Genomic DNA, 19,805 nt, shown 5'->3' with positions numbered 1-19,805 from the left:
GTGAGGGGGAGGGGTTAGGGTGTGGAGGAGTCACTGTGAGGGGGAGGGGTTTGGGGATGGAGGGGGCAGAGTATGAGGGAGAGGGGTTAGAGTGTGAGGGCAGAGGGGTTAGGGAGTGGAGGGGCAGCGTGAGGGGGGATGACGGGCTGAGGGGAGGGTTAGCCATGCAGGGTACTCTCACTTGCTACTGCGCCTCCAACTTGGCATGGCGCTACCTCCTGGGTGGCGGATCCCCGAGCGAGGTCCAGGGCCCTCAGCTCATGTACAGTTAGGGGGTGCAGCACAGGTGATCCCCCTCCAGTTCTCATACGCTCACGGTGGTTGTGAGCTGTCTTATCCTGTCGCGGGGTGGGGGGGTTGGATAAAGCATCACATTTACGCGGTAATCATCAGGACATGCAAATATAGGCTACATTATTGCTGGGTGGGCGGACAGTTGGACCCACGCCATGGCATCTCTCAAGGGGGGGGCGTGTTGCTCATGTGGGTCGGGTACAACGTTGTGCCCCCAGAGTCTGCCCACCCCCGCCCACCGTGTGACCGGGGGGGGGTTTGCTGCGAGACGTGGTTGGGGTGGGTGTGACCCAGGGGCACTCTCAGAGCCCTTAACCTGGTAGCCCTCGTGAGGTTGTGGAGCTTCTTCCTACTCTGGTCCCCAGAGCGGACGGGGTGTGCCCCACAGCACTGACCGCAGTGCCAACCTCACGCCAGCCGCGCCTCACACTGCTTGACGCTTGGCGATGCCCACGGCTTGGGCAGAGGATGGCCCTGCGTTCTTCCACCTGATCCAGCAGGGTGTCCAGGTCTGTGTCGCGGACCCTGGGAGCGACTCGTCGGGGCTCAGCCCTCGCGTTGTCTTGGGTCCTGTGCGCAGATCGCGCACTTTAAATGACGGTGCGCGGCATCAGTCGGGCGTTGCACGATGACAACGCTGTTTTTTCGCCACACCCCCCGAGTTTCGCGCGGCCCTGCTGCTGGCCCATATTCGGGCCCTGAATCGCGCATTACCACGGCCGTTTCCCAGCATGTGTTTCAGAGTTGTCCATGGCATGGCCCCCTAAGATAATACATGTTGAAAAGTAGCAAAATCTCAGGCCAAAAGTGCAGTTGTGGTTCAATAAAAAAACCTTGACAAAGAATCAAGGAACTTTATTACATCAAATCCATTCAGACCAACTGGTTGATGCTGGTGTTTATGCTCCACATGTACCCCCTCTTTATCTAACTCTCTCAGCATATTCTTCTATTCTTTCTTCCTCGTCAGTTTATTTGGCTTCAACTTAAACGCAGTTATTCACCTCAATGACTCCATCTGGTAGCGAGCACCATATTCGCATCAAAGAAATCGAAACCACATGCAGTAAGATTAAGCAGAAATGCATCCTCCTGAACCTCCTCTCCTAAAGACATGAGCCCACACACTTCCCCCTTCACCAGGAAAATAACCGTATTCATTAAGGTTGCCTCTGTAGTCTAATCCTAACCCAAAATGTTCAGTAGTAAAAACTTCACTGTGTACCTCGCACTAATTTGATCTTTGATCCTAATGGTCAATTTCCTGTTGCTTGGCACTCAGCAAGTTGGCACCAAGTTCTGTATGAGGCTGACTAGCAGTTTCCCCAAGCTCCTGTATCTATTCCATTAACGTTATTGTGGATGCTTGGAAAAGCCATCCAACCACATGGTATTTGGGGCAGCACGGTAGCATTGTGGTAGCACAATCGCTTCACAGCTCCAGGGTCCCAGGTTCGATTCCGGCTTGGGTCACTGTCTGTGCGGAGTCTGCACATCCTCCCCGTGTGTGTGTGTGGGTTTCCTCCGGGTACTCCGGTTTCCTCCCACAGTCCAAAGATGTGCAGGTTAGGTGGATTGGCCATGATCAATTGCCCTTAGTGTCCAAAATTGCCCTTCGTGTTGGGTGGGGCTACTGGGTTATGGGGTTATGGGGATAGGGTGGAGGTGTTGACCTTGGGTAGGATGCTCTTTCCAAGAGCCGGTGCAGACTCGATGGGCCAAATGGCCTCCTTCCGCACTGTAAATTCTATGTATCTATGTATTCTCAAGATGATGCTGGTGGCAGTTGTCCAAGGCACAGCCTAGAAAGGTCCATCCACACTTACATTCTTAGCGCTTCCAAATTCTCCTGCTGGAGTAGCTTGAGTAGAGGAAACTGCACTGCTACCTCAAGCAGAAAAATACTTTTCACAGCACCTTGCTACACATGACAATAAACAAAATCCAGTTCAATCCAAGCACTGGCCTGATTTTATTACACCAAAGACATTGCACAAAATACGGCTCATTCTCTGTGTGTTGTGCTCTTATGTCCCTCAGCACTCACTGTCCTCTTCACCCTCATTCACACACAGAATCATAGAATCCCTACAGTGTAGAAGGAGGCCATTTGGCCCATCAAATCAATCCAATAAAATTTTCCAACTGTATTTTAAAGCAGTTAAGTTTTTATGAATATGCAAATTACCCCTCCAGTGGCTTAGTCACAAAATGGACTCCTTCGTTATTACTCACCTGCACCAAACAGTTGGTGAAGTGGATGCCAAGTTAGTTGTGAGATAGTTTCACAGATTGTATCTACACCCCGATCCATGGAAAATGGGGAGGGGGGGGGGGGAGTACCCAGGTTCGTGGCCCTTATTGCTAAACATGTAGCCCCTGTTTTAAAGTGGATGTGTGTTTGCATCAGGTGACAGGATTGGGCTCAATGTGATGCCTCTCCCAGTCCAACAGCGCACCAGTACTTACCATCAAGGCTACATGGTCATGGCATGCAGACACCTGTGATAAAACTGCCATATTCAGAACCATCAGGAAAAGGGGAAAACACAGAGAAAAGTATTTTGGAACAATCAATTTGTGAAAAAAATATAAGGGAATTGTAATACAAGCTTGCTGTGAGCAAGCAAAAGAAGTATGTGATCACTTGGGTCATTCTTCTCATCCAAATCTGCCTGACCTTGATGAAACATATCAGCCCCCCCAAATTCAGTGCCTGGATCGCTTCATCCATCTCAATTGAAGTTGTCACCCAACAAACAGGCTTTAACCATCAGCCTTTCAGGATGCGATGCGAGTCTACTCTGATCTTTTCAGTTTTGGTCAATTGTGAGAGATTTCAATAAAAGGCTGTGGCAGGTAATTTAATGGATGGAGTGCCACTAGAAATGGGAACTTGTACATGCTGATTATGTCAGTATGATTATTATACTTAGCTGTGCTTTTCATTCAATCGCTAGCACGGGCCCCGTTCTTAGTGGCTGTAATGGGAATGAATAGCAGCAGACTGCAAGCACTAAATTCTGTGTGGTTTTTTTTCCACAGGGATGTAATGAGCCTGGGGATTACATCTGTCGAACACCAGAAACAAATCCTGAGCAGCATTCAGACTCTACGAGCACAGGTTATACAAATGCATGGACGAGGGGTTCAGGTTTGACAGCGGCATCCACCTAGGTCTTCTCTGCAAACTGCATTCTTGACAAATTGCCAACACAAACTGCTAGTTTGAAAGCAGTGTGTTCACCAGATGACACCAGTGTGTGTGGGGTGGCCAGGGAAGTGGACCCAAGACCCAGTCTTTCTATTCATTTTTTTTAAAATATAAAATGATTTCAGCAAGGGGTATCTTGGAAGGGATTGCTCAGTCAACCGACCACATGGCATTCCTGGAACATGGAAAAGAATAGGATGCAAGCGGCAGTGTCAAAGTTACCTTTTCTACATCGGCTCTGTTTACCTTTGATCGTTGTGGTTTGCTAAACACTCTTCGTTTTGATGAATCCGGAATTGGTGCAGGCACTCTGTCACCCAGATTGTGAACTTAAACCATCACAGCGTGGACTTTAGAAATCCTGTTTTAACCTTGGGTTGGAGTTTTTTGAGTATCCAGGATGATATGTTCTAATACCACCAATGAAAACATCTTCAGTCATATAACTCATGTGCCCAGCTTTTTTAAGGCTGTGATGTGTGTGTGTGTGTAAACCTCTTGCCAAGCACTTTGGTCTTGACAGCACAGGATCTCGGAGTCTCAGAGAATGAGATGTCCATATGATTCTTGGTCTGGCTGCCTAAAGGTTTAACTGCTTAGCAAGTGCCTGAGATAGGCCGTGTTTAATTCTGTTGGGTAATTTCGTCTCATAGCTAAATAGCCGTGAGCTGGACTTTAAAAAATTTATCCAGCTGCTACAGGTTGATCAGCAACACATCTTGTGGCCTTCAATACACGGCAAATCCAAATGCTAAACTATACCTGATACAGGGCAACAAATCTTGGACTCTCCTTTCTAAAACACAGAAGACCAGACCTTTAGGACATGAAAGGTTATAAAGGTTAATGGGGTGGGGTTATTAAGATTGTTCGTTAAATTTAAAATTATTCTGGAGGCTTAATCAAATAAGAGGAAATCGGACTCAAATAACAAGCATTAAAGACTTGTGTCAACTGCATTGAAGGCTCATTCTGGAAATTTGTGTACACAATTCATGGCCATGTTTTATTGATGGGTCATCACATGGACAATCAGTCTAACATCAGTGGCAGGCAAATTATTGGAAAACATTCTGAGGGAGAGTATAAGTCATTATTTAAAGGCACATGGATTAATCAAGGACAGTCAGTGTGGATTTGTTCAGGGAATGTTGTGTCTGACTAACTTGGTTGACTCTTTTGAAGAGGTGACAAGGAAAGTCAATGCATTTGATGTAACCTCCGTGGACTTTAGCAATGGTTTTGACAAGGTCCCACATGGCAGATTAGTCACAAAAGTAAAAGCCCATGGGATCCAAGGGAAAGTGGCACATTGGATCCAAAATTGACTCGGTGACAATGACATTGATTAGTGAAAGTTATTTGCATAGTCCCCCAAGTAGCCCCCAAGTTAACTCCTGGACTCTGAAGACCACTTGCTGTTGTCCACGGTGCACTTATTCATTTCCATGTTTGTCATGTTCTGCTTTTTCTTTTTTCTGGATCCACGCTGACCTTTCTGTATTAAAGCAGCCTCATCTACCAACTTGTCCGTAAAGACTTTCCCACACCTATCCGCAGACTTCTCATCAGGGCTACCAGACGATAATGTAGGAGATAATGATCCTATTTCCAGATCTAGGACTGTTTCTGTTCCCTTTTTGTCCTCAGTAAGCTAATGTCAAGAGCTAATCTCTGGAGAAGTCGTAACAGTCATTTTACACTCCCCAGTTTCGGTTAGGACTCTCAAGCACAATCTTTTGTCCGGCCTAAACTCCACAGACCAATTGTATTTATCTTCACTTTTCCAGACATGTGCATCATTGCATAAGGGGCTGGGCATGATTCCTGCTGGTTCTGAATTTGACCCCTTTTAAGTTTGCTTTCTATCCAGAGGTGTTACTTTTCAGGATTTTGATTTCATTCATCCAGATAACTTTACTGTTTCTTCGCCAAATCGTACTCCTTCAGTCGCTTCAGTGTGGCAGGGAGGATTGCATCACAATATGAGAGACGTTTGATTAAACCGCTGGCTGTTCTTAATGCTTTCTAAGAGCTGTGTTCATTTCTTGGGCAAACACTAATTTCATTAAATGTTTAATCTGTGTCAAGTGAAGGAGAGAAATTGATATAATTTAATAACCAAATATTCAGTGTAAGATGCATTTAATCCCATCTCAAATATTTCCAAGATAGGTGATCTTTGCAGTGATCACCATCCTGTAGCACCACAATACCTAACCCATAACTCAACTTAATCTATGTACTCTCAACTGTTTCATGAGTGCGAATGTTTTTAAGCTGGAATACAGTTCTATTCTGAATGATTAAACAAAGCTGTGCTAAGTAGGTTGGCATTTTCGATTGCCATTCTCAACAGCGAAGGTCACCAACGGGAGCGCAGAGGTGAAAAAAGATCCATAAAATAATCCGTTTAAGATCTATCTAATCGCTTGCCATCAGTAAATTAAACTCTCATTGCATTTGTTTAAAAAATAACCCTTGCATCGGAAGTGGAATGATTTGAACTGATAGTGGTGTGGATATGTGATGGTCTCAGCTCAATATAAGGTGTTGTGATCGAGGATAGAAAAAAGCTTATTCCTCATTTACTTTACTTGAAGTGGGTTTCAGAGATTGTGTTTTAATGTGCCCGAGTGTGGAACAACATTCAGCCATGTCTGCGCACCACTGTCTAATTATCTAGTGTCCATTGATGTGTTCATTTGCATGAGGTACAACAGTTGCAAACATTACAACCATTTTTACTGTCGATTCAACATTTAATAGAGAATGCTCCTGTTCCTAATCTGTTTTCCTTTGCATTGTCAGTGCAATTTACCTGAAGAGTTTTCAGCTTTTGTTCTGGCACAAGAGGTAGCCATGAACAACATTGGACTAGTTCCATTTTAGTTTGAATAAAACTAACCAAGTAAATTCTTCACAATGAAATTGGTTAACTCCAAAACTAAGGGGTTCTGCAATTGTTAAAAATTTAATTTACAGAACTACTGAGGGCAGTCAGAAGCAGTTTCATCGTTGACCCTATTTCCTTTCGTAATCCACTTATTGGTTTCTACTGATGACATCCTTAATATGACCTCAGGGCTTATGTTTCCCTGTTTCTCTACGCCCCACGTCACCTTAGGCTGTCACAAGCCTTGTTGCTTCATATCCATCTGGACTCAGATCCTGACTGAGCTGGAGTCCAACTTTAGAGTCATAGTGTTTTACAACACTAAAAGAGGTCCTTCGATCCATCATGAATGTGCTGGCCATCAAGCACCTATCTATTATAATTCCGTTTTCCAGCACTTAGTCGTAACACTTTCTCTTCTACTTTTCAGGAAAAGTAGCAATGGGAAGCTGTGAAATTCCCAATCTCCAACCTGCAAATGATAGGATCTTTACTTAAATAGTACAATTGCTCTCATAGATTATTTCATGCACATTCCATCATCATGCCTTGTCTTCACTTTGGAATTGGCCACATTTACATGACTGAAATTGATTGTTCACTTATTGATGAAAGATAGATGGCCCTTGCGCGCCACCTCACTCTCTGATTTACTATCCCAGAACAGCAATGCGTAGGTTGGGTCAGTGGTGCCTGGCCAAAGGCTAATAGGAATCACAGGTTCGTTCAACTGGCACGTGCGGCCAGTTTTCTTGGCGTGCTCTAGCACAGCTCCTATTCATTAATTCATTGTGCTTGATAAAGCGAAGGAGTTATATGACTGAAGGAAAAAAGGTGTTTTCGAGAAGGAATTTTCTGAAGATTTGTGATGCATATAGGAGCCCATTGAATTTTCTTTTAAAGACTGAACCAATTTGATTCCTACAGCAATTACTTATTTTGAATTCTGCTCTTAAGCTGCAATGATAATTGAATGAAATGCAGCAGTTGTTCTATGAACCTGCTCTCAGATTAAACAAAGACTTGTTCCAATATGTAACGTGGTCACCAACAATGGGGCGTCATACACTTGTTCGTTTGTAAGAAATCTGGTTGAAATGCAACAGTCCCAGTGCAGCATACAACTCAAGTCTGAGCAGGGTGAAAGAGGTAAATCAAAGCACAGTGATTAGGTGGGCTTTAAGTACCTACGGCTACCATACCTGCATTACTACATCAGGGATATTGAAAGTACTTGAGCTGGATTCTTCGTTGTCTGCAGCGCACTCACACCCACGGCGTAGGAGTGCCCATAATGGGAAACCCCGTTGGCCTGCTGCCAGAACGGAGAATCCCGTAGCCAGTGGGGTGAGCCGCACCTGAAAACGGGTGCGGCGGAAGGAGAATCCCACCCCTTGTATTTACATAATGCTTTTCACATCCTCAGGATGTCTCAAAACACTTCAGTCAATTGATTCATTATTTTGTTAGCCTGTCAGCAAACACAGCATCCAATTTGCACACAGCAAGATGCCGCAAAAATAATGAGCTGGTTGACTGGCTGAAGGATAACTATTGGCCAGAACTTTGAAACAGAACTCTCTTTCACTCCAATAAATGTTCAACCTTTTCCTTGCACCTAAACAGGCAGACACAGTCTCCACCTGATCTATAAGATGATATCTCCTACATTGTTGTCCTTTCTCAATATTCCACCAATATGTCAGCCTGGGTTGTGTTTCAAATCCCTGGAGTGGGTTTTGACATGAGTGTGATCTCAGAGCCAAGCCAACTCACATATCTGAAATGTGATGAGGTAAAGTACAACCTCTCCAATTGTTCTGGCGTCACTTTTACTCCATTTTATGGCCTTCTGCAACCTCATCATGTCCCAGTTGTGAATATATTTAGATGTCCTTCTCCAGCAAATCGTTAATTGGTACCCACTATTAAGAAGGTTGCTGGAACCTTTTGGGCAAGATTAACTTGCACCATCGTTCTGGGAAAATAGTCTTGTCACCTTTTCAGCACCGGGATAGCCTGAGTACTGAGGTGAAAGAGGCCAGGAACAAAATCTGAAATGGGCTTGTTGGGTCAGCTCCATGCTGTTTTTCTGACTCCCACAAATCGTCATGAGTGAGATGAACATGGTAGAGGCTACCTACCAGTAATGACGCCATTACTTAGGGCCAATTTGTGGACTGTCACTGATGGGATCTTCCCCACATCACATAGGCCCCTTCCTCAAGCTGAAGCCCGACATGTACCTGGAGAGGCATCCAAGAATCAAGTCAAGTAACCATTGGTGAATCCTCTAAATCCCTCCAACTGCAGAGATCAGATGGCCACAGCTGCAACTGATGTCACCCTCCACAATGATGGCTTGCCAGCTGGGGCTGTTACTTATTTTTACATTTTCAAAAGTCTTCTGACAGCTCCTAGTTTTGAGATGCCCCTATTGTCACCAACATGCTTCAGCAGTGCTCACCTCTCCTTGTGAGGCCACAGCTTCTGGCTCTCTGATTAAACTCTTTTCCTTGAGGACCCAGCCCCTGCCCTGAATGGAATGGCAAAAGCAGAGGTGGCCTCTTAACTACAGTGTGGCTATTCAACCACTGGGTTGTGATTATAAAGGTGTCATTGCATTGTGATGCTATTGGGTTAGTGATCCATAAACCTGGATTAATGAGCTGGTAACTGAGCTCAGGTCTCGCCATTGCAACTGGGAAATTATAATTCAGCCATTTAAATAAATCTGAAATAAAAAAAAGCTAATGGCTGACATCAGTAAAGGTCACCATGATCGCAAAGAGAGTATGAGAAGAGTCAGGCAGCTAACATGAAGGAATTCCAAAGCATTCAAGAGGAACATAAATAGTAAGAGGATGGCAAAAGAAGGAGAGGGTTTATTTGGGAGCTTCAGAGAAGATATACAAATGGAGACATGAGGGGCATGGTTCAGGTACTAAATGAAACATTTTATTGTCTATACTAAGGAGGAAAATGCAGTCCAAGTTGGAACAAACGAGGGGAGAGTTGAGACACTTAATAGGATAGAACTTGGTACAGATGAGGCATTAGATTGGCTGCTTAAAGTTGATTCATCACCAGGGCTGGATGAGATGCATCCAAGGACACAGAGGGAAATAAAGATGGAATCTGTGGTGACTCTGGCCATAGTTTTACAGACTTTCTGAGACTTAGGAATGGCACAGAGGACTGGAGAATAGCAAATGCTATGCCCATGTTCCTAACAGGGTATAAAGATAAGCCCAGCAATTACAGGCCTGTCTGTTTAACCTTGGTAATGGGGAAGCTTTTAGAAGTGATAATTCAGGACACAATTAACAGTCATTTGGTCACATGAAACCCCAGTATGTTCTTCAGTAATCACAGTTTTTAGACATCCTGGAGGGAGAAATTAATTTGTGCAACACGGCTTCAAAGCTATGCGAGGTAGGCTATGCCGAATTCCTGGGGACGGACCGACCTGTGTCATCCACATGTGATAAAGAACAAAGAAAATTACAGCACAGGAACAGGCCCTTCGGCCCTCTCAGCCTGCACCGATCCAGATCCTTTATCTAAACCTGTCGCCTATTTTCCAAGGATCTACTTCCCTCTGTTCCCCGCCCGTTCATATATCTGTCTAGATGCCTCTTAAATGATGCTATCGTGCCCGCCTCTACCACCTCCGCTGGCAAAGCGTTCCAGGCACCCACCACCCTCTGCGAAAAAACTTTCCACGCACATCTCCCTTAAACTTTCCCCCTCTCACCTTGAAATCGTGACCCCTTGTAATTGACACCCCCACTCATAGAAAAAGCTTGTTGCTATCCATCCTGTCCATACCTCATAATATGTAGACCTCAATCAGGTCCCCCTCAACCTCCATCTTTCCAACAAAAACAATCCTAATCTGCTCAACTTTTCTTCATAGCTAGCGCCCTCCATACCAGGCAACATCCTGGTGAACCTCCTCTGCACCGTCTCTCAAGCATTGACATCCTTCTGGGAATGTGGCGACCAGAACTGCACGCAGTATTCCAAATGTGGCCTAACCAAAGTCCGATACAACTGTAACATGACCTGCCAACTCTTGTACTCAATACCCCGTCCGATGAAGGCAAACATGCTGTATGCCTTCTTGACCACTCTTATCAACCTGTGTTGCCACCTTCAGGGTACAAGGGACCTGAACTCCCAGATCTCTCTGTACATCAATTTTCCCCAAGACCCTTCCATTGACCATATAGTCCGCTCTTGAATTGAATCTTCCAAAATGCATCACCTCGCATTTGCCTGAATTGAACTTCATCTGCCATTTCTCAATCGATCTCTCCAATCGATCTATATTTTGATGTATTCTCTGACAGCCCCCTCGCTATCTGCAACTCCACCAATCTTAAATGATCTGGACGAAGGTATAGATGGTCTGATGAGCAGATGATACTAAGATTGGTGGAGTTGCAGACAGCGAGGGGGACTGTCAGACAATACAGCAAAATATAGATAGATTGGAGAGTATATCACAAACAGTGGTTTGAGCACGGATCCCTGTGGAACACCACTAGTCACCTTTCTCCATTTTGAGACACTCCCTTCCCACTCTCTCTGTCTCCTGTTGCCCAGCCAGTTCTTTATCCATCTAGCTAGTACACCCTGAACCACATGCGACTTCACTTTTTCCATCAACCTGTCATGGGAAACTTTATCAAACGCTTTACTGAAGTCCATGTATATGACATCTACAGCCCTTCCCTCATCAATTAACTTTTGCACTTCCTCAAAGAATTCTGTTAGGTTTGTAAGACATGAACTTCCCTGCACAAAACCATGCTGCCTATCACTGATACGTCTATTTTCTTCCAAATGTGAATAGATCCTATCCCAGTATCTTCTCCAACAGCTTGCCTACCACTGACGTCAAGCTCACAGGTCTATAATTCCCTGGATTATCCCTGCTACCCTTCTTAAACAAAGGGACAATGTTAGCAATTCTTCAGTCCTCCGGGACCTCACCCATGCTCAAGGATGCTGCAAAGATATCTGTTAAGGCCCCAGCTATTTTATCCCTCGTTTCCCTCATTAACCTGGGATAGATCCCATCCGGACCTGGGGACTTGTCCACCTTAATGCCTTTTAGAATACCCAAAACTTCCCCCTTCCTTATGCCGACTTGACCTAGAGTATTTAAACATCCATCCCTAACCTCAACATCCATCATGTCCCTCTCCTTGGTGAATCCCGATGCAAAGTACCCATTAAGAATCTCACCCATTTCCTCTGCCTCCACGCATAAATTCCCTCTTTTGTCTTTGAGTGGGCCAATCCTTTCTCTAGTTACCCTCTTGGTCATTATATACGAATGAAAGGCTTTGGGATTTTCCTTAACCCTGTTAGCCAAAGATATTTCATGACCCCTTTTAGCCCTCTTTATTGCGCGTTTGAGATTTGTCCTACTTTCCCGATATTCCTCCAAAACTTCATCAGTTTTAAGTCACCTAGATCTTATGTATACTTCCTTTTTCATCTTAGCTAGTCTCAGAATTCCACCCGTCATCCATGGTTCCCTAATCTTGCCATTTCTATCCCTCATTTTCACAGGGATATGTCTGTCCTGCACTCTAATCAACCTTTCCTTAAAAGACTCCCACATTTCAAATGTGGATTTACCCTTAAAAAGCTGCTCCCAATCCACATTCCCTAGCTCATGCCGAATTTTGTTATACTTGGCCTTTTCCCAATTTAGCACTCTTCCTTTAGGATCACTCTCGTCTTTGTCCATGAGTATTCTAAAACTTACAGAATTGTGATCGCTATTCCCAAAGTAGTCACCGACTGAAACTTCAACCACCTGGCCTGTATCATTCCCCAATACCAGGTCCAGTATGGCCCCTTCCCGAGTTTGACTATTTACATACAGCTCTAAAAAACTCTCCTGGATGCTCTTTACAAATTCTGCTCCATCTACGCCTCCAACACTACATGAGTCCCACTCAATGTTGGGGAAGTTAAAATCTCCCATCACGTCCACCCTATTGCTCCTACATTTTTCTATATCTGTCTACATATTTGTACCTCTACTTCCGCTCGCAATTAGGAGGCCTGTAGTAAAGTCCCAACAATGTTACTGCACCCTTCCTATTTCTCAGCTCTACCCATATTGTCTCAGTGCTCGAATCCTCCATTGTGCCCTCCTTAATCACAGCTGTGATATCATCTCTGACCAGTAATGCAGCTCCTCCACCCCTTTTACCTCCCTCTCTATCCCTCCTGAAGCATCTATACCCTGGGATATTTAGTTACCAATCTTGCCCTTCCCTCAACCAAGTCTCAGTAATACCAATAACATCATATTCCCAGGTACCAATCCAAGACATAAGTTCATCTGCTTTACCTGCTACACTTCTCGCATTAAAACAAATGCACTTCAGACCACCTGTCCCTTTGCATTCATCATTTCTTCCCTGTCTACTCTTCCCCTTATTCACAATGTGTTCATTGTCTAGTACCTTACTGGCTTTAGTTGCTGCCTCTTTACTGAACTCCAACTTCCTAATCTGGTTCCCATCCCCCTGCCACATTTGTTTAAAAGCTCCCCAACAGTGTTCGCAAAAGGACCCCCTAGGACATTGGTTCCAGTCCTGCCCAGGTGTTGACCATCCGATTTGTAATGGTCCCACCGCCCCCAGAACTGGTTCCAATGTACCAAAAGTCTGAACCCCTCCCTCCTGCACCATCGGTAGCATTGTGGATGGGGAAGCAAGGTAGCATTGTAGATAGCACAATTGCCTCACAGCTCCAGGGTCCCAGGTTCGATTCTGGCTTGGGTCACTGTCTATGCGGAGTCTGCACATCCTCCCCGTGGGTTTCCTCTGGGTGCTCCAGTTTCCTCCCACAGTCCAAAGATGTGCAGGTTAGGTGGATTGGCCATGATAAATTGCCCTTAGTGGCCAAAATTGTCCTTAGTGTTGGGTGGGGTTACTGGGTTATGGGGATAGGGTGGAGGTGTTGACCTTGGGTAGGGTGCTCTTTCCAAGAGCCGGTGCAGACTCGATGGGCCGAATGGCCTCCTTCTGCACTGTAAATTCTATGAACATCTCTCAAGCCACGTATTCATCCTGACTATTCTTGAAATTCTACTCAGACTGTCTCGTGGCACTGATAGCAATCCTGAGATTACTCCCTTTGAGGTCCTACTTTTTAACTTCTCTCCTAACTCCCTAAATTATGATTGTAGGACCCCATCCCGTTTTTTACCTATATCGTTGGTGCCTATATGCACCACGAAAACTCACTGTGCACCCTCCCCCTTCAGTATGTCCTGCAGCCGATCTGAGACATTAAAAGCAAATTACTACTGGAATGCTGGAATCTGAAACCCAAAGAGAAAATGCTGGAAAATCTCAGCAGGTCTGGCAGCATCTGTAGGGAGAGATACACATCTACAGATACTGCCAGACCTTCTGAGATTTTCCAGCATTTTGTCTATTGGTCACCCACATGGTGGTTCCTCATTGATATAATTGAGGACATGCACTTGGGAGACTCTGGTTGTGGCCTGCAGCCCTGTCTGTCCTGGGGAATCGATTTGAGTCCACACAATGGTATACAGACAAATGTACCCCTCCACATGAGCTATCATGACATTAATTTGTAACCCAGTAGGGAAATACTGCAAAGTATCAGAATACGCTCAAGATGCAAGATGTTTCTCATTCACATTGACAGCATCAAACATAGTACAGTCCCTACACAACAACCAATTCAGTCTGTGCGGTCTGTATGGCCAACCTAGTAGATTAAATTGATTGCTAAGTAAGGAAGTTGAATACATCAAAGCTGTTACTTCAATGCAGTACAGAGGGATTGCATTTCTGGTGAGGCCATCTTTTCAGTGATACATTAACTGAATTTGCATCTATTCCCAGATAAACAGAAGTTCTTAGGTGTCTTGACCATACCATTCTTCCAGCATGCTGTTTATTCAGCCCTATTGTGGGTGAATTGGTTGCTGCCACATTCACCAACAACACAGTAACTTCAGAAAAGTAAATCACGATTGATTACTGTGAAACATCTTGAGGATGCAACACGACACTATATAAATACAAGTTTATTCTTGATTTTGGGGTACTTTATAACCTAAAATCAAATAAAAAGGAATCATTTTACTGAGGTTTAACAATGTCACTTACAGGAAGTATCAATATGTTCAACCTCTTGAGTACAGACTTACATTTTCACTATTTTGTGTGGGACAGAGCCTGTGAAGCCAGTTGTCTAGTCAAGTACCGACTATTAAGGGAATGTCTCAAATTTATAGGCGGGATTCTCTAGTCTCATTTCTGGCGGGACCCATTGCGAGTGAGAACAGAGCATTTGGCGTTCCAGCCAAAACTCCATTCATTCTCAGCGACACTGGAAAATCCCAGCCGCGAATGAGGACAGACGATTTTGGCCTATACATTCAAATGGAGGATGAACTCATTTTCCCAGAGAACCATAGGGTCACAAGATGGCTGTCATCTCACATGAAAACTGCTGCAATGGTTCAGCATTGGATAGCACACACCATCATCATGTAAATTTGTAAATTAAGGGGCAAGCATTTCCGAGTTTGAACTGGCCAATTATTTCTATTAATGTGCCTCCCTTGTCGGGGGACAGCTGTAGTTCCAATGGCAATGGGTTTCACTGTCTGCCAGCCCAGAGGTTTGCGCATAGCAGGATACTTACTGAGGTAAATGCTACATTATCGCTGAAAAACAATATACACTGGTTAGAATTTGGTTGTGTCCTGCACAGAAATTAAATTTTGCCCCTCTTTGGCTTATACAAAACAGAGAAAGACTTCTAACCAATGATGCTGTAAATCAGGTTGGTTCAGATTTCTTTTTTTTTAAATATTCATTACCTTTGTGTGAAGCAATGTAAAATATATTTAAAAATGCAATATATTTTTCTAATTTGTTGAGGGATTAAAACAATTGAATTGTGGTGGAGTAAGTGGTAAAAAAATATTAACTAGGCGAAGCTTGGATAACAGACAAAGCACTTGGCAAAATACAGAATATGTTAGTCCAAAGATGTGCTGAAAAACTGAAGCCCCTTTGTCGGTCAGTGGACAGGGCAGAACAGGCAATAAAATGCAGACATTATTTTGGGACCGTGATTGCCGTGTTGCCTCAAGCTGAAGTGATGAGAGGCCCGATGAGGACTAAAAACAATGCACAGTGTATGGAATTTGAATTGTGCGTGCATCCCCGCCTGTCTGTTGTTGAATTTGAACAGTCTGTTTTGTAGTTCGATTTTTTAATTCCACGTATGGTGATCCTGTATTTATGTAGATTTTGAGGGAAGGTGGACTGTCTACACTCTGCCTGTCATAAAACATGAGCCCTACTATTTATGAAGAATATGTATTCAATGTCATTGCATACTGGACACAAGCAAAGTGCGGCCAATGTTGTAAAGGGGGAATTACTTGGAAGATACGATTATATCAATCATAGGATCCTTACAGTGCCGAAGGAGTTCATTCTGCCCTTTGAGTCTGCACTGCCCTCTGAAAGAGCACACTACCAAGACCCAATCCCCAGTTATACCCATCCCCCCACCTAGGGGAAATTTAGTGTAGCCAACCCACCTAACCCGAACATCTTTGGGCTGTGGGTGGAAATGGGAGCTCCCGGAGGAAACCCACGCAGACACAGCACGTTTTTTAAAAATATTAATTTCATGCGAATTAATGTGAGATGCAAGAGCTGGGGAATAGAACACTTTCTAATTAAGCATCCACTGTCAGCATCAAACAGCACCAAGTATAGCACTGCTCTCCAACACGCTTCAACCCCAGTCCAAAAAGTGATCCCTCAGCTGCGCCGCACAACCTGAAGATGATTTTGGGGTGAAACCTGACATGGAAGTAGTGGGAAACGGGCAATACTGAGACAGCCAACCGTTTAAAGCCCTGCTTGAACTTTTCTTATTCAGCCAATTGTAATGGGAGAGAAGATTGGGGGTGGAGGGAGAGTTTCAAAGGGGCTGTCAATTCCTTGCATCAAAGTCAGGTTTCACCCCCATTGGATTGAACCTTCTGAGATCCGATGACGCCTTCAGGCTTTGCACACAGTGAGCAGCTTATGGGGAAAACTTAAGGGAAGTGCTGTTGAATTCAAACGATGTAGCACTGGTCACACACACACACACACATCTTCAGAAAATGGATAAGGATGTAACTTGGAACCAATGCTGAGAGCTCACTGGTACAGCATTGCACTGCCTGGTGCAATGCTAAGAAAGAAAGTTTCATAGCCAAGCATTACTGAACTTGCCTGAATCCCATCTGAAAACTTTAAGCCAATGCAGAACATTTGAAGTGCCGGTTGCTAAAACTGCTTCGTCATTTAATTTTTCTGACGCACTACCAAATGAGACTAATCCCGCCGCCAGTGAACGGCGCACCTCCGATAAACACGCGGCTGGGGATCGGAAAACCCAACCTAACTCTTAAAGCCTCGGTTTTCTGGGATTGCACCGTAATTACTGGGGAGAACCATAGGTGTAGGATTAAGCCTCAACACCAGAAAGTTCAGAAAGAACAGCAGAAAAGAAGAGTTAAGCCAAGGATTGACTGTAGAGCAACCGGGGCATCTGGCGCCCATTTCACAATGGCAGCAAGCAGGTGTGTCTGCTGCCGTGTTGAAACGGGCGTGAAGGCCCGGCCGCTTGGCCCATCAGCCTCGGAGAATTGTCGCTCGCCGTAAAAAATGCCGAGCACCGATTCGTGGCGTGGGTCGGGCGTGGGGGGGGGGGGGGGGGGGGGGCGGGAGAATAGCGGGAGGGCGTGAAAAATGTCAGAAGGCCCTCCCGTTTGGGGCATCTGAGGGCCCGATTGGCACGGCCGTACCACGGCCGTGCCAAGGGGGGCATAGGCCCGCGATCGGTGCCCACCGATCGTTGGCCGTGCGTCCGTAACGGACGCACTCTTTTCCCTCCGCCGCCCCACAAGATCAAGCCGCCACGTCTTGCGGGGCGGCTGAGGGAAAAGACGGCAACTGCGCATGCGCGGGTTGGCATTGTGACGCTTGGCGTGCGGCCTTGACAACCGTCGTCGGCCCCGGAAGTGGGCTTGAAGGCTGCCGTGGGTCACGGCCTGTCCCACGGCAGCCTTTACGATTCTCCGCATTTGCGGAGAATCTCGCCCCACATCTCCATCTTAAAAGGTAGACCTTCATTCTTAAAATGTGTCCACTGGTTCTAGTCTCTCTTACAAGTGGAAACATCCTCCCTGTATTTACCCTATCAAGTCCTGTCAGGATTTTATATGTTTCAATGAGATCATTTCTCATTCTGATAAATTCCAATGGGTATTGGCCCGACCTCTTCGTGGCTTCACAAAATAAGACTTTTATCCCAGCATAGGTTTAGTGAGCCTTCTCTGACCTACTTAAAAACACACTTTTTTTTTGAATATGGAGACCAAAACTAGGCAAAGTATTCCGGATGTGATCATACCACGTGTTATCCAGCTGCAGAAAAACATCACTACTTTAGTGCGTCATTCCCAATAAACGGCACCACTCCATTTGTCTTGCTGTACCGGCAAACCTGTTTGTGATTCATGTACCAGGACATCCCAGATCCCTCTGCAAGGGAGGCAGTGACATTAAAGAAGGCAGTGGCATTGTGTTATTGTTGCTGGAATAGTAATCCAGACACCGAGGGTAATGCTCTGGAGTCCTGGGTTTGAATCCCACCATGGAATTTAAAATTTAATAAAACATATGAACTTAAAAAGATAACCATGAAACCATTGTCAATTGTTGTAAAAACACATCTGGTTTACCAATGGGCATTTGCGTTCCTAACCTGGTCTGGGCTAGAATTCTCCTGTCATTGTGATTCACTTTACCCGCCGGCAGCACACCCCTACCCTCAATATTTTCGGTGGCGTGGGGTGGTTACATTGGAAATCCCATTGACAAACAGTGGGAAGGTAGAATCCTGTCACCATTGAACGGTGCGCTGCCGAGAAACACGCGGCTGGGGAACTGGAGAATCCCGTCCTTGTCTACATGTGACTCAAGGCCCACAGCAATGTGGTTGACTCTTAACTGTTCCTTGAAGGCCAATTAGGGATGGGCAATAAATGCTGGCCTAGCCAGTGATGTCCACATCCCAGGAAAGACTTTATAAAAAAACAAGACAGTTAGGGTTCTGGAATCTTTGTGCAGAGGTCTACCAATATGGACATTAGGTGAGTCCTGGAGTGGACTCAGAGATGATGCCCTCCATGACAGGTCAACTTGGAATGTAGTCCAAACTTCCATCTCTCACAGGTAAATGTAAATGCCAGAGATGCTCATTGCCCACACTTTTACTCCAGCAACATTCTACTGGTTCTCTTGAGCTTTCACCTTTTCTACTTAGCCCACTTCAAACATTTAGGGCGCGATTCTCCCAAAACGGGAGAAATCGTAAGGCTGGCGTCAAACCCGGGCGGGTTTGACGCCAGCGCGCCCCTTCCCGACCGGGAACCGATTCTGGTCCCCGGTCGGGGCTAGCAGCCCGACGCCGCAAGCTCCGGCATCACGGGCTTAACGAATTTCGTTAAGCCCGCTTGCCGGAGTTAGCGCCGGCTGACGCGTCATATGACGTCAACCGCGCATGCGCGGATTGGAAGACTCCAACCCGCGCATGCGCGGATGACGTCATCGCGTATTTGCGCGAAACCCACGCATGCGCGGGCCGGGATGCCCCTCAGCCGCCCCGCGAATGGATACTGCGGGGCGGCGGAAGGACAAATAGTGCGCGGGCATCAGGCCCGCTGCCCGCGATCGGTGCCCACCGATCGCGGGCCCATGGCACCCTTGACACGGCCGTGGTACTGCCGTGCCAATCGGTGCCATGGTTATAAAAAGCGAGTTGTTCCCGCCGTTTTTACGAACGGCCAGACCAGTCTGTTTGCCGTTCGTAAAAACAGCGTAAAGGGCTGGGACTTCGGCCCATCGAACAGCTGTGAATCGCTGCCGGCCGTAAAAAAACGGCGGCAGCGATTGGTGTCGGGAGTTGGGGGGGGGGGGAGAATAGCGGGAGGGCGGGAAAAATGTCGGGAAGGCCCTCCCGCTATTCTCCGACCCGTCGTGGGGGTCGGAGAATTTCGCCCTTAGTTCCTCCGCTCTCTGTCGAATTTTCTACACGCATCTCATTCCATGGCTTGACTGGCCAGCACAGAGGATGAGGTGATCAAGCACATCTTGGCAGTGTTCATAGTAGAAACATCACTCAGTCCGGATGGGAATGCATCCTTGGCTGCTGAAGGAAATAAGCTTGAAAATTGCAGAGGTTCTGTTCACAATGTTGAAATCCTTCTTCGTAATCAAAGTAGTGGCAAGAGGACTGGGGGATTTCAGA

The 19,805-nt window shown here is 45.8% G+C and overlaps 2 protein-coding genes across 6 annotated transcripts in view; one reads left to right on the top strand and one right to left on the bottom strand.

The window, feature by feature from the left end:
• LOC119968642 (ephrin type-A receptor 7-like) overlaps positions 1–5,537 on the top strand; it is a 768,833-nt gene extending 763,296 nt beyond the window's left edge. For all 3 annotated transcript variants that reach the window (XM_038801273.1, XM_038801267.1, XM_038801278.1), the window contains one exon: positions 3,340–5,537. In XM_038801273.1, coding sequence (XP_038657201.1) covers positions 3,340–3,454 — 115 coding nt within the window. In that variant the 3' untranslated portion in view covers positions 3,455–5,537. The remainder of the gene's footprint in view (positions 1–3,339) is intronic.
• Positions 5,504–19,805, bottom strand: part of LOC119968671 (zona pellucida-binding protein 1-like) — a 64,805-nt gene continuing 50,503 nt past the window's right edge. The window contains exons 1-2 of one of the 3 annotated variants that reach the window (XR_005461177.1): positions 8,872–8,950; positions 5,504–5,589 (exon numbers count right to left, since the gene is read on the bottom strand). Coding sequence is in view for 1 of the 3 variants with exons in the window: in XM_038801280.1 (XP_038657208.1) it covers positions 5,577–5,589 (13 nt within the window). In the remaining 2 variants the exon portion in view is untranslated. Of the gene's footprint in view, positions 5,590–6,790; positions 6,877–8,871; positions 8,952–19,805 lie in introns of those variants that run through there. The other 2 variants (XR_005461181.1, XM_038801280.1) reach the window with 2 other exon arrangements.

This window comes from Scyliorhinus canicula, chromosome 1 (assembly GCF_902713615.1).
Source record: "Scyliorhinus canicula chromosome 1, sScyCan1.1, whole genome shotgun sequence".
Lineage (NCBI taxonomy): Eukaryota > Metazoa > Chordata > Chondrichthyes > Carcharhiniformes > Scyliorhinidae > Scyliorhinus > Scyliorhinus canicula.
The sequence above is the reverse complement of the archived record's forward strand: the minus strand, read 5'-3'. Positions and strand labels throughout refer to the sequence as shown.